At 48.2% G+C, this 14,159-nt stretch overlaps 2 protein-coding genes across 2 annotated transcripts in view; both read left to right on the plus strand.

The window, feature by feature from the left end:
- Positions 1-7,750, plus strand: part of ncbp3 (nuclear cap binding subunit 3) — a 77,587-nt gene extending 69,837 nt beyond the window's left edge. Inside the window, exons 8-13 of the mRNA XM_072469998.1 lie at positions 986-1,085; positions 1,698-1,804; positions 2,286-2,571; positions 5,083-5,255; positions 6,582-6,734; positions 7,268-7,750. Of these exons, the coding sequence (XP_072326099.1) occupies positions 986-1,085; positions 1,698-1,804; positions 2,286-2,571; positions 5,083-5,255; positions 6,582-6,734; positions 7,268-7,572 (1,124 nt within the window). The 3' untranslated portion in view covers positions 7,573-7,750. The remainder of the gene's footprint in view (positions 1-985; positions 1,086-1,697; positions 1,805-2,285; positions 2,572-5,082; positions 5,256-6,581; positions 6,735-7,267) is intronic.
- Positions 7,751-12,627: 4,877 nt separating this feature from the next.
- LOC140387021 (uncharacterized) overlaps positions 12,628-14,159 on the plus strand; it is a 53,083-nt gene continuing 51,551 nt past the window's right edge. Inside the window, exon 1 of the mRNA XM_072469999.1 lies at positions 12,628-12,765. Coding sequence (XP_072326100.1) covers positions 12,716-12,765 — 50 coding nt within the window. The 5' untranslated portion in view covers positions 12,628-12,715. The remainder of the gene's footprint in view (positions 12,766-14,159) is intronic.

Consider the following 14,159-nt stretch of genomic DNA (forward strand, 5'->3'; position numbering starts at 1 on the left):
CACCCTTTTTGCACATTGTCTCCGGAGGGGGAAGGAAAGGAGGGATGGGAGGAAGGGGGGGGTAGGAGGAAGGAGGGTGAGGGAGGGGGTGGGGGAGGAATGGGGGTGGGGGCATAGGAGGGAGGTGAACGGGGTGTGGGACGGGGCAAGGGAAGGGATGGGGGGAGGGTGTGAAGGAAGGGGATGGGGGGGGGAGAGAGGCGAGTGAGAAGGTGGGGATGAGGGAGGTGGGGGAAGGGGAGGAGATGGGTGAGAGGGTGGGGAGGAGGAAGGGTGTGGGTGTGGGGGAGGAAAGGGGCAAGGTGGGGGATGAGGGGGGGAAGGAGCGTGGTGGGTGAGGGAGTGGAGAGGAGGAGGGGGTGGGAGGAGGAGGGGGTGGGTGAGGGGGGGGAAGGGGAGGAGGTGGGTGAAGGGGAGGAGGTGGGGGAAGGGGAGGAGGTGGGGGATGAGGGGAGGTGGGGGTGGGGTATGAGGAGAGGTGGGGGAAGGGGAGGAGGTGGTTGAGGGGGTCGCGGCGATTTGACACCCTGGGGGGGTGCGGTGCAGAACCTTCAGATACGAGCCCAGTCTGTTGAGGGTGATGTCAGGAATCACTTCCTCACACGTGGGGTGGAAATCTGGAACTCTCCCTTCAAACAAATATTGAAGCTGAGGGTTAGTTACAGCATTCAAGATTGAGATCAATAGATTGTTGAGTGACGTGTTCTGGGATATGTGTTTAACACAGGTTAATGGAGTGGAGATGCAGAGCACCATGACCCAGGGAACCAGGCTCCAGGGGCTGACTGCTCTCCCGTCCTATGGAGCCCAGCAAACTGAATTCAGTCGATAATTCCGCCCCCTGCCCACAACGAACCCACCCTCGGTCTCTGTGGCCATTTTGCTCCCTGGCTGGGGTGGGGGTGGGCATTCCTGTGTATTGTGTAAGTTGCTGAGTTGTCAGAGCTGTACCCCGGGCTGTCAGTGAGCTTGTGCTGTCTTGCAGATGATCGGAAGGAATTAGGAGCCGCCAGGCGGAGTCAGTATTATATGAAATATGGAAATCCGAATTACGGTGGTATGAAGGGGATCCTGTCAAATTCCTGGTGAGTAACCTGTTTAGGGGCTGGACAGGTGAGTAATGTTTACTGAACACTAGCTCAGAGGGCTGGACAGCTGGTCAGTGATACTGAGCGAGGCCAGCAATGTGGGTTCGATTCCCATTCCGGCTGAGGTTATTCATGACGACCCCGGCTTCTCAACCTCGCCCCTCGCCTGAGGTGTGGTGACCCTCAGGTTAATCACATCCAGTCAGCTCTCTCCCTCAAAGGGGAAAACAGCCTCTGGTACCTGGGACTATGACAACTTTACCTTTACCTCACGGTACATTCACAAGTGTATCGCCGAACCTGTCAGTTGGGTTAATGCACTTTGCTGTACATCAGTCAGAAATAATTATTCTCATAATGGGACCATTTATTGCCCTTTTCTAGCCACCCTGAGGAGGTGGTGGAGCAAGAGACAGTGCAGGCTGCCACCTTGAAGTCTGTTGTCCGTGTGCTCTTATTATTTGTAGTGGTTTTGTTGCATTGGAGTGCCTTGCTGGAGAATTTCACAAAAAACTGGGTAAAGACAGTAAGTTTTCTTCCGTAAAGGGCATTAATGACAACGACAGCTCCTGGGTTGTTGCTGACCTGTCGCACTTTGCCTTTCCACAGGAAGCGACGATATCATGCCCGACGGATCCAGAGAGACGTTATAAAGAAAAAATCTTTCCTGCCTGAAGATGTGGGACTGGAATCGCGTTACAAACACCATCACTCTGGTCTGTCTGCATTCACTCGGCAGGGGTGTGTAGGATTGGGGTGTGTTTGGGTGGGGGTAACTGTGCAGACAGAAACAGGGTTAACATTTGAGCTTCTGTTGCAATTGGATGATATTAGTGATGAACACTGTGCAGAGATAGCGGAAAGAAGGCAGGGATAGAATGTGTGAAGGGGAGAAGTGATTAAAGACAAAGGGTGATGTTGATGTCAATCAGAGGTGGAAATGGTTGCCGAATGTCTGAGAAAATGGGAGTGTCAATTAATATGTAAAATTGTTCCGCTCAATGTCCCAGACAGTGGGAAGGGAGGAGGTAAAAGAGTAGCTGTTGGCCTCTCCTGCATTTTCATATGAACCCACCATGGGGAGTGAGGGTACGGATGGTGTTGGGGGTGATCTGAAGAGTGAGATTTACTATCGTTGCTCACTTGTTGACGGTTTTGCATCATTGATGCCAGGCTGATGGGTTTCATTGTTCACAGGTCTGGGCAATGTTCCTGAGGAGCCGATCCAGGAGGAGGAGGAGGAGGAGGAGGACGATGACGATGACGATGACGACGCAGAGCAGGATATGGAGGCAGATGACCGGGTGGTGGTTGAATATCGCAACGAGAGTCGAACGGGTGGGCACTTTAGCCCCAGGGGTTCTGACTCTGATGAGATGGACTACGATCTGGAGTTGAAGATGATCTCAATGCCATTGCCCAAGAAGAGTCTGAAGATGACTATGTATGCAGACGAAGTGGAGGCCCGGCTGAAGACTATTCGGTGAGTCTTATCCAAAGACCCTCCAAGCTTCCTCACCCTTCCCTGGAGCCAATGGCTCCTTGCTGAGTTCATGGTGGCTGTTGGTATTTTGCCAAAGTCTGCCCATTCCAGATGGCGAGAGTTGGCAGGTCCTATGACCAGCTGGGGGGCAATTCACTAACTCCTGACTCTGCCCTCGTCCAGTGCCCACTATGTCCAGTAGGAAATGCTGGGTGGTGAACAGGAGTGAATTAGTATTTTGGGAAGAAAAACAAGGACAGACAATATGAACGAAATAGTCAAATAAAAATACAATACTGCGGTGCTGGAAATCTGAAATAACAGAAAATGCTGGATAAACAAAATGGTATTATTGAGAGAGGGTGCAGGAACAGAGACTGGAGTGGGTGGGGTGGAGAGGGTGCAGGAACAGACTGGAGTGGGTGGGGTGGAGAGGGTGCAGGAACAGAGACTGGAGTGGGTGGGGTGGAGAGGGTGCAGGAACAGACTGGAGTGGGTGGGGTGGAGAGGGTGCAGGAACAGACTGGAGTGGGTGGGGTGGAGAGGGTGCAGGAACAGAGACTGGAGTGGGTGGGGTGGAGAGGGTGCAGGAACAGACTGGAGTGGGTGGGGTGGAGAGGGTGCAGGAACAGAGACTGGAGTGGGTGGGGTGGAGAGGCCGCTGCCTTTCAAGGTGACGAGCCATTTTTTTTCCTGGAAAAAAACTAAGTATTCTGTTTAGCACCGGGCTAAATCGCTGGCTTTGAAAGCAGACCCAGGCAGGCCAGCAGCACGGTTCAATTCCCGTACCAGCCTCCCCGAACAGGCGCCGGAATGTGGCGACTAGGGGCTTTTCACAGTAACTTCATTTGAAGCCTACTTGTGACAATAAGCGATTTTCATTTCATTCTTAACCTTAACAGAGGAGTAGAGTGCAAGAGAAAGTAAACCTTTCAAACAGGAGTCTTAGCTGCAGAGTTTTGTCTAATTCTTGCCAAGGCCTTGGAGAGAGAGCTGAAGCAGATTTATCAGGATTGGAGCAAGGATAATAATCTTTATTAGTGTCACAGGTAGGCTTACATTAACACTGCAATGAAGTTACTGTGAAAATCCCCTAGTCGCCACATTCCGCCGCCTGTTCGGGTACACAGAGGGAGAATTCAGAATGTCCAATTCACCTAACAGCACGTCTTTCGGGACTTGTGGGAGGAAATCGGTGCACCCGGAGGAAACCCACGCAGACACGGGGAGAGCGTGCAGACTCCACACAGACAGTGACCCAAGCCGGAATCGAACCCGGGTCCCTGGTGCTGTGAAGCAACAGTGCTAACCACTGTGCTACCATGCTGCCAAGTAATGTGGAGAGGCAGGAAAAGCCAGGATTGTTTTGAGGGCAGAGCAGGTTAAGGGAAGATTCAATAGAGGTGTTCAAAATCATGAAAATTATAATAACCAGCATATAAGGAGCAGTTTTCTGGGGGCAGGAGGGTCAGTAAGCAGAGGGACACAGATTGGAGAGAATCAGCAAAAGAACCAGAGGGGAGATGAGAAATGTTTTTCACTTTGCGAGTTGTTGTGATCGGGAAGGTTCTGCCTGACGGGGCGGTGGAAGTCGATTCAATCACAACTTTCAGAAGGGAATTGGATCAATCCTTGGAAAGGAAAAATTTGCTGAGGGAAGAGCTGGGCGGAGTGGGACCAATTGGATTGATCCTTCAAAGCGCTAGCACAGGCATGACTCTCTCTCGATGATGGGCCGAATGCTGTAAGATTCGAAGTCCCCGCGGTTGTGGCAGTAAAAGGAAAATCTGGAATCACGCTGGAACTTGTTGTTTTATCCCGTGTGATATCCCAGCATTTCTGGCTGGTGACAGCCATCGGAATTCTTCAAATCCATTAGGAACAGGAAGGGGGGGTCTATTCAGCCCCCCGAGCTTGTTTCACTTCTATCAGATTCTATTAGATCATGGTTGATTTGTACCTTAACCCCATCTACTGACCATGATTCCATAACTCCTTAACTCCTGTCCAATGAGAATGGGTATCAATTTCAGTCTTGACATTTTCAGCTGGCCCTCAGCACCTACAGCGTTTTGGGGAGTTTCAAATTCTCTCTCTCCTTAGTGTGAGCAGGTTCTTACTGAAATCACCGCTCAACAGCCTGCCTCCAATTCTAAGGTTCTGGACACCGACCGCCCCCTCCCCCACCCCCGAGCAAATCATTTCCCTCTATTGACCCTATCAAACCCATTAATCATCTGCAACACCTCTACATGATCAGACCGTAAGCGTCTAAATTCAAGGGAATGCAAGCCTAGTCCTGAGTTTGACCCTTTCTATTGTTCGGTTGAATCCGCACTGCACCCCCTCCCAGGCCAATCCTGAGGGGTGGGGCCCGGAACTGAAGACGGTTACTCCAGATGGGGTCTGACGAGAACATTATAAAAACTGTTGGTGCAAAGTGGTTGCTGAATTTTCCCCCTGACTGCGTATGTTTATTGTCCACCCCTCTCCGTCCTTCTGCTTCCCTAGGAACTCGATGAAGCCGGAAACAAACATGACAATTGTGTCCAGCAGCGTGAGGAACCGGATCGGTGCCAGGCTTTCGACTGAGAAGGTGTCGGATGTGCGGCTCCTCCTGGAGGAGAAACGGCAGCAGGCGGAGAGGCAGCTGCCCACGGGAGCTGGCAGCAGCTCCGTCACTGGTACCAATACTCACCCTCTCCCCTATTAAACCCAGTCTGCTTACAGAAACCATCAACAAACCCCTTCCTTTTGTGGGAGCAACAAATTAAAACAATTTTATCAAAAAATTTCATTGAATGTGGAGGGACTGGAGAAAGTGGGATTGTTCTCCTTTGAGCAGAGAGGGAGATTGAGAGGTGGATAGTTAGCGAGACCTTGGTGTCCCCGTGCATCAGTCGCTGAAAGTAAGCGTGCAGGTACAGCAGGCAGTAAAGAAGGCAAATGGTATGTTGGCCTTCATAGTGAGGATTTGAATATAGGAATAGAGATGTTTCATTGAAATTGTACAGGGCATTGGTGAGGCCACACCTGGAGTATTGTGGGCAGTTTTGGTCTCCTTCTCTGAGGAAGGATGTTGCTGTGGAGCGAGAGCAGCGAAGGTTTACCAGGCTGATTCCTCGGACGGCGGGACTGACGTATGAGGAGAGACTAAGTGGGTTAGGATTATATTCATTGGAGTTTGTAAGAGTGAAAGGGGGTCTCATAGAAACGTACAAAATTCTAACAGGATTAGACAGGGTAGATTCGGAAAGAATGTTCCCGATGGTGGAGGAGTCCAGAACGAGAGTCATAGTTTGAGGATAAGGGGTAAACATTTTAGGACTGAGGGTGAGGGGAAATTTCTTCACCCAGAGAGCGGTGAATCTGTGGAATTCGCTACCACAGAAAGTAGTTGAGGCCAAAACGTTGTGTAATTTCAGGAAGTAATTAGATCGAGCTCTTGGGGTTAAAGGGATATGGGGGGAAGATGGGATCAGGGTATTGAACGCGATGATCAGCCAGGGTCATAATGAATGGTGGAGCAGCTCGAGGGGCCCAATGATCTCTGCCTATTTTCTATGTTTCTATTCAAAATCATGAGGTGTTTTGCTGAATAAGGAGAAATTGTTTCTGGTGGAAATCCAGTCAGTGACCAGATTTAAGATAAAAGATTTAATTTAATTGGCTGAGGAGCCAGCGGGAAAATCAGAATATTTTTCCACAGCGAGTTGTGATGTAGAATGTGTTGCCTGAAAGGTCACAGAGGCAGCAGGTCCAATAGGAACGTTCAAAAGATAATTGGAGAAATGCATGAAAACATTGTCAAGGCTTTGGTAAAAGAACAGGGGTGAGTGGAATGAATTGTATAGTACAGACACACTGGCTGAATGGCCTCCTTGTGTGCTGTATGATTCTATGTGAACAGTAATGCAACCTCCAGTATGTTTGGTGGTGACACTTGCTGCTGGGTGTGGGATACCGGTTGACCTTTGATTGATGGTGTACTTCTCCTGTGTTGGTTCCAGGTGTCAGACAGCGGCTGGGGAAAAGGCCCCACTCTCCACAGGCCAGCAGCATCTCCGTCACCCAGAGAGAGCCCCAGACAGATGTTCACAGCAGGCTGGGCTTCCCCAAACAGGAGAGCAGGAGCTTCACACCTGACAAGAACAAAAGAACGGGTAAATGTTTGGGGGTCGCCACTCTATCCAGCTGCCCCTCGTGGCCATCAGTGAGATGATGCCGGGGAGAGAGGAACGTGTGATCGAGAGTCCGCTGTTGAGCCTCTTGCTGAGGAATATTATGGATGAGCAATGAATGCCGGGCTTGTCAGCAACTTCTGCAACCTGAGATTAATTAATAAAAATCCCAGGACATTACTCAGTGCCGTACAGGGCGGCTTTGCTCTGTGTTCTGGCAACATTTATCACTCTAGTGATGTGCTCATTACTAAATTGCTGTCTGTGGGATCCTATCTGCAGATTGGCTGCTCTGTATTCCACATTCCAGTGACTACCGTTTGAAAATATTTCATTGGTTGTGCAGCACTTTGGAACAGGGGCTATAGAAATGTAAATATTTCTTTCCCTACGCAGCATTGAGACCAAGAGCATTTCTGCTGCTTCGCTCAGTAATCTATCAGTGAATCATTATTGAATACATATACATGAAAGCGCAGGAGGTGGTTTTTATTCTGCTGTTTTCTTCCCAACAGGGAGTTTATGGAGTCGCCTTGGCAAACCCCCAGTAAAATGTGAAAAGATGCCAGAGAAGGAGGCAGAAAAGGAGCCTGCCGCAGAGAAGGAGGAGGCAGAGGCAGAGGCAGAGGCAGAGGCAGAGGTAGTGGTGAAAGAGGCAGAGGAGGAGAAGGATGAGGATGATGACACAGAGCTCCAGCGTGCCTGGGGCGCTCTGATCAGAGAGAAGGAGCGCTCACACAAGAAGAGTCGATTAGACAACCTCCCATCACTACAGATTGAAATTAGCCAGGAGAGCTCCACCTCAGACAGTGAATCTTGACCTCTTGAAGCCCTGGCCACGAACTCTGACCCACCATGGAGAGAAATGGCAGCTCCCCAGGGCACACATGGACAATTTGCCAACCGAGCTGAAAGCGGGCACCTGTGTTTGGAACAAACTCGCCCCGACATGTTACCGTTTACCTTCTGACTGAATTAAATTTAACCTTGAAACCGAATTGTCAGCTGAATTTATTTCAGTGATTGTTTGCCTGCAAAAGAATCCTGCTAATCCCCCTCTCTCCCATCCCTCCTCCCCCAGTTAGGAGCTTAAAACCAGGAGGAATTGGGGGAGCCAGGACTGGGCGAGAGATATAGCCTGGTGTTCATTATTCTGTTGTGGTTTGTATTTATATTCAAAAAGAAATGTGGACTCCACTCTTCCCAGTGTGGAGTATGCTTTAGTACTCTGCATCATGTTTACTATTCTGCTGTAGCACTACATCACACTTCTCAACCCTTGAGCATTCTGCTTGACCAGCTTTTGTACTTACTTAGAAAATCGGAGCAGGAGGCCATTCATTGTGATCATGGCTGATCATCAAGTTCAATACCCTGATCCCGCCTTCCCCTCCTTTTCCCTTGATCCCTTTACCCCAAGAGCTGTATTGAATTCCTTCTTGAAATTCCACAATGTTTTGGCCTCAACTACTTTCTGTGGTAGCGAATTCCACAGATTCCCCACTCTCTGGGTGAAGGAATTTCCCCTCACCTCAGTCCTGAAAGATTTACCCCTTATCCTAAAACTATGAGCCCCTAGTCCTGGACTCCCCCACCATCGGGAACATTCTTTCTGAATCTACCCTGTCCAATCCTGTTAGAATTTGTAACTTTCTATGAGATCCCCTCTCACTCTTCCAAACTCCAATGAATATAATCCTAACTGATTTAGTCTCTCCTCAATGCCAGTCCCGCCATCCCAGGAATCAGCCTGGTAAACCTTCGCTGCTCTCCCTCCACAGCAACATCCTTCCTCAGATAAGGACACCAAAACTGCCCACAATACTCCAGATGTGGCCTCACCAATGTCCTACACAATTGCAGTAAAACATCTCTATTCTTGTACTCATATCCTCTCGCTATGAAGGTAAACATACCATTTGCGTTCTTTACTGCCTCTGTACCTGAGTGCTTACTTTCAGCGACTGATGCACGAGGACACCAAGGTCTCGCTGAGTATCCACCTCTCAATTTACACCCATTGAAATAATCTGTCTTCCTATTTTTGCTACCCAAGCAGATAACCTCACATTTGTCCGCATTGTACTGCATCTGCAATGCCTGTGCCCACTCACTCAGCCTGTCCAAATCCCGCTGAAGCATCTCTGCATCCTTCTCACGGCTCACCCTCCTACCCAACTTTGTATCATCTGCAAATTTGGAGATAATACGTTTAATTCCATCATCCAAATCATTGATATATAATGTGAACAGTTAGGGTCCTAACACAGATCCCTGCGGTACCCCACTAGTCACTGCCTGCCAATCGGAAAAATACCCATTTATTCCAACTCTTTGCTTCCTGTTTGCTAACCAGCTTTCTGGAGGCCAAACAGTAGCACAGTGGCTAGCACTGTGGCTTCACAGCACCAGGGTCCCAGGTTCGATTCCCGGCTTGGGTCACTGTCTGTGTGGAGTCTGCACGTTCTCCCTGTGTCTGCGTGGGTTTCCTCCGGGTGCTCCGGTTTCCTCCCACAGTCCAAAGACGTACAGGTTGGGTGAATTGGCCATGATAAATTGCAGTTAGTGACCAAAAAAGGTTAGGAGGGGTTGTTGGGTTGCGGGGATAGGGTGGAAGTGAGGGCTTAAATGGGTCGGTGCAGACTCGATGGTCCGAATGGCCTCCTTCTGCACTGTATGTTCCATGTTCTAATCCAATGCGCTTTAACTTTAGAAAGTAATCTGCTATGTGAGAACTTGTCAAAAGATTTCTGAAAGTCTGAATAAACCACATCCACTGGTTCTCCCTGGTCAACTCTACTAGTTACACCTTCAATAATTCCAATAGATCTGTCCAACATGATTTCCCTTTCGTAAATCCACGCTGACTTTGTCTGATTATACCCCTGCTTTCCGAATGCTGTGGAATGAAACCCTTGATAATGGACTCCAGCAACATCCCTACTACCGACGTTACTCACTGGTCTATAGTTCCCTGTTATCTACCTCCCTTTTTGAATAGCGGGGTTACATTCGCTACCCTCCAATCTGTAGGAACCATTCCAGAGTCCAAAGAATTTTGGAAAATGACCACCAATGGATCTACGATTTCTGGGGCCACTTCCTTGCGTCGCTGGGATGAATATTATCCGGCCCTGGAGATTTGTCCACATTCAATCCCATTAATTGCCCCCAAACCATTTCTTTACTAATACTAATTTCCTTCAGCTCTTCACTAAAACCTGTGTTTCTCAGAACGTCCGGTACATTATTCATGTCTGCCTTTGTGAGGACAGAAGCAAAGTCCGAATTTAGTTCCTCAGCCATTTCTTTGTTCCCAGTTGTGAATTCCTCTGTTTCTGACAGTAAGGGCCTACATTTCTGTCAATCGTTTTCTCTTTACAGACCTATAGAAACCTTTCCAGTCAGTTTTTATGTTCCCCGCTAGCTTACTTTCATATTGTATTTTTCCTCTTTTTAATCAACCCCATGGTACTGGGATGTGAATGAGTTATTTTTTAAATTAATTTGGTGGGATGACCAATCCCCCAACCTGCACATCTTTGGACTGTGGGAGGAAACCCACACAGGCACGAGGAGAACGTGCAAACTCCACACAAAAAAACAGTCAGTCGAAGCGGGATAGGTTGGGTTAGGGTTATATGTTGGCGCAGAGTCAGAATGGCACTTTGCATCCTTAGTGTGCAGCCAACGTTCAGGCTTGGGAAACTCTCTGCCCTTTTGCTCAAATTCAGCTTTGTATACAGGCAGAACCTGTGCCCCATTTATCTGGGTTCCATTATATTGTACTTTACAGAGAACCTGCTCGGACTAGCACCAACCGTTTCACAGTGCTTAGATGCTGTTCCTAAAAGACTTGCTTTATGTGTGGGATCTGTTCAGCTCGGAACAGCTTGAGGGTTGATTAGACCATTAGAGCAGCTCGGGAAGGAACAGCATTTCAGATTAACTTTGTGCCATGTTTCTAACTGCTCGTGCCCTTCCTGCAAACAGTAATCCCCTCTGGTCACAGCAGATTCACTGCTCTTTGAAGAGCTGAAGCCATCCGGCATTTAATTAATATTTAGCATCAGTTGAGGCAATCACTTTTCCAATTTAGTCAATGCTACATTGGCGATGCTGGGGTTCAAGGGACCTGTGCCTTTTCTTAAGGGAATCCATGGCAGTTCAACTGTGGACGTCATCACAGCCAAGCCTGATCTTTTCCCCCTCCTAACACCCACTCCCGTTATTGTCTGGTAACCCTGAATTAATCTCCCTTTTCTGTCTCCGAGTAGTTGGAAGTTTTAATGCTATCAGAAGGACTTGCATATCTGAAGCACCTTTCACTATCTTCGAATGTCTGAAAGCAAATAAGGTGCTTTTGAAGTAGTCATTGTTCTAATGTAGGAAATATGGAAACCACACAAATAAAAAATGTGACAATGACCAGGTGTCTTGTTTTAGTGATGTTGGTTGAATGATGAACATTGGCCCCAGGAAACTGGGGGGAACTTCCCTGCTCTCCAAATAGTGGCCCTAGAGTCTTTCCCATAGCCTGGGCAGCCAAGTCCTCAGTTTAACATCCCACCCGAGAGATTCTGATAGTGCAGCACTCCCTGTTTTTTTTAAATTTTACAACAGCGACTACACAGAACTATTTAATTGCTTGTAGAGTTTGGGATAGTATGAAGGTGAGAGATACTTTGCAAATGCAACCCACGACCACTATCATCTAGAAGGACAAGAGCAGCAGATACCTGGGAACCCCACCACCTGGAGGTTCCCCTCCAAGTCACTCAACACCCTGACTTGGAAATATATCGGCCGTTCCTTCACGGTCACTGGGGCTACATCCTGGAACTCCCTAACAGCACTGTGGGTGTACCTACACCTCGGGGACTGCCGCGGTTCAAGAAGGCAGCTCACCACCACCTTCTGAAGGGCAACCAGAGATGGGCAAAAATGCCGGCCGAACCAGCGAGGCCCACATCCCGTAAATGAATTTTTAAAAATCTACTTTATAATTTTCACAGTTCAAATGAATTATTGAATTTATCTGGTGGGTGGGAAGTTAGCGTGCATTGAAGATGGGTGTTGGTACGTACAGGATGAAAGGCGGATTAAAGATGTCACCACTAACCATAGGCAAAGTTTCAGCAGTTTAGCTTCCCTGTCTAACCTTCCTGCGATACAGTAATGTCTGGAATAACTCCTATTTATCCAGCATCTTTAACCGAGTAATACATCCCACATCACTTAACAGCATTGTCAAAACAAAATGACACACCAAGCCACAAAAGCTGTTGAGACTCGGGCTCAAGGGTTTGATTTGAGCATCTTGCAGGAGAGAGAGGCAGAATGGTTGAGAAAGGGAATTCCAGGGGGCATTCATATAGGTTGATCAAGCCCCTTTAAACAGCGGCATTGTGTGTAAATGTGTATCAAAGAACCACATAAGGCAGAGGTTTTAGGCCCTGCCTGAACTGTCTTGTGAGTACCTTGAACTCTCAGCCAGCAGGTTAGTGTCAGAAGACAAACTCGTAACCCAGGCCAACTTGATGTACCGAGACTGGCAATACTGCACAGACAGGTAGCGCCTTGGAGATTCCTTGTGTGTCCACCATCCTCTACAACGTAGATCAGCCCCACCACACGCACACACTCCACACCCTCACAAAGACTCCTGCCTTCCAGTATAGGGCAGAGGATCACCCTTGGCTGACTTTCCCTCTGTAAAGTGGGAGCTCTTGAGGTCAGTCAGAGGATTTCAAGGTTGAATTGAATAACTCCTAGTTCTTGGCGTGTTGTGTTCAGGCCACTCCCTGTACTGTTTACTCTCCACTCAGTAACAGCCTCATGCTTAGCAACCAAACAGCCACTTCCCAGAATCCACTTTATGCTTGAGTCAGTACAGTGTCAGATAGTCCAAGATACAGTCGAGAAAGAGACCCACCAGAGGGATACATCTCAGACAAACGACAATGGTTCGTAAAACAGCCAGAAAATGGTCGACCCAGTTGGGAGGCAAGAGGTAAGATGTGTCACATTTAACAAGGAAGCAATCTCTAATCGATTCTCAACAGATCCCTGAGCACAGCTGGTTGGGAAATCACACCAAGGCAAACCAGACATTCATTGGTACATGCTAACACCTGGGTACACACTCACGCATGTTGAACATCAACACATGGGTATACCTGGATGTAGCTTTTTAAATTTTACAGGGCTATTGGGAAAGGAATTAATTGCTCTGTCGAAACCAGCTCGGACCGAATGAGCTGAACAGCAGCCGGTTTAAATTTCTCCCTCATGGGAAGCAGGCATTGCTGGCAAGACAAGGACAGCATTTGTTGCCCATCCCCAACTGTGCTTGAACTGAGTTTCCACAGGGCAGCCCACACTACACTTATGCTGTATGATTCTGTGCACCAGTAGATAGATGTCTACAAAGCAGTTCACACAAAAGCACAGATAGACATAGATCTGCACTGATGTACATAAACACTAACCTACAGAAAAACCAGCAAAAGAGACACTGAAAATGGACGTTATTTTTCAAAATAATTTTGGGAGTAGTGTATTATTCTGTAAAGAAGGCTGTGTGTGTGTAAATGATTTAATTACGCTGGGAATAGGTTAATAGAGAACAGCTTGTCAGCTAGGAGCTGATACATGTAATGGTGCTCTAAATGTATGCATTTGTAGTTAGACTTTCCGATTGGAGTGGTTTGTAAGTAAATAGGATGAGCGGGTCTTGTCCATGGTGCGGAGGAGGATGATGACTCGCTGTGAGATGAGCTCTGGTATTCCTCATTTTTTGACAAAGTCTGACTCCTGCCTTTAGGATCACCTTCCACTGGCCGCCCGGGTGAGTCCTGTTTGTGTGCTGGCCAATCCATCTCACAGGCCCGTATAACCTTTGGGGGGGTGCAGGTTCTGGAGATGGTGAACTGTTAGGGCTCACCCACTGGGTAAGCTGTCATACAAGGTGGCTTCACACTTCTTCAGGCGAGACAGGACAGGGGGTAAAATAGGAGGGGGAATTGCAATATTAATTAAGGAGTCCGTTACTGTAGAAAGGAGAGATAATATCTTGGGTGGGGACTTCGAATGAAGCTTGTGGGTTGAGCTTAGGAACAGAAAAGGGACAACTGGGTGTTTATTTTTTAAAATATAAATTTAGAGTACCCAATTAATTTTTTCCAATTAAGGGGCAATTTAGCGTGGCCAATCCACCTACCTGCACATCTTTGGGTTGAGGGGGCAAAACCCACGCAGACACGGGGAGAATGTGAAAACTCCACACGGACAGTGACCCAGAGCCAGGATCGAACCTGGGACCTCGGCGCCGTGAGACAGCAGTGCTAACCACTGCGCCACCATGCTGCCCAACTAGGTGTCTATTATAGACCCCCAGAGAGTCAG

The sequence above is a fragment of the Scyliorhinus torazame genome, chromosome 12, assembly GCF_047496885.1.
Source record: "Scyliorhinus torazame isolate Kashiwa2021f chromosome 12, sScyTor2.1, whole genome shotgun sequence".
In the NCBI taxonomy this organism is placed as follows: domain Eukaryota; kingdom Metazoa; phylum Chordata; class Chondrichthyes; order Carcharhiniformes; family Scyliorhinidae; genus Scyliorhinus; species Scyliorhinus torazame.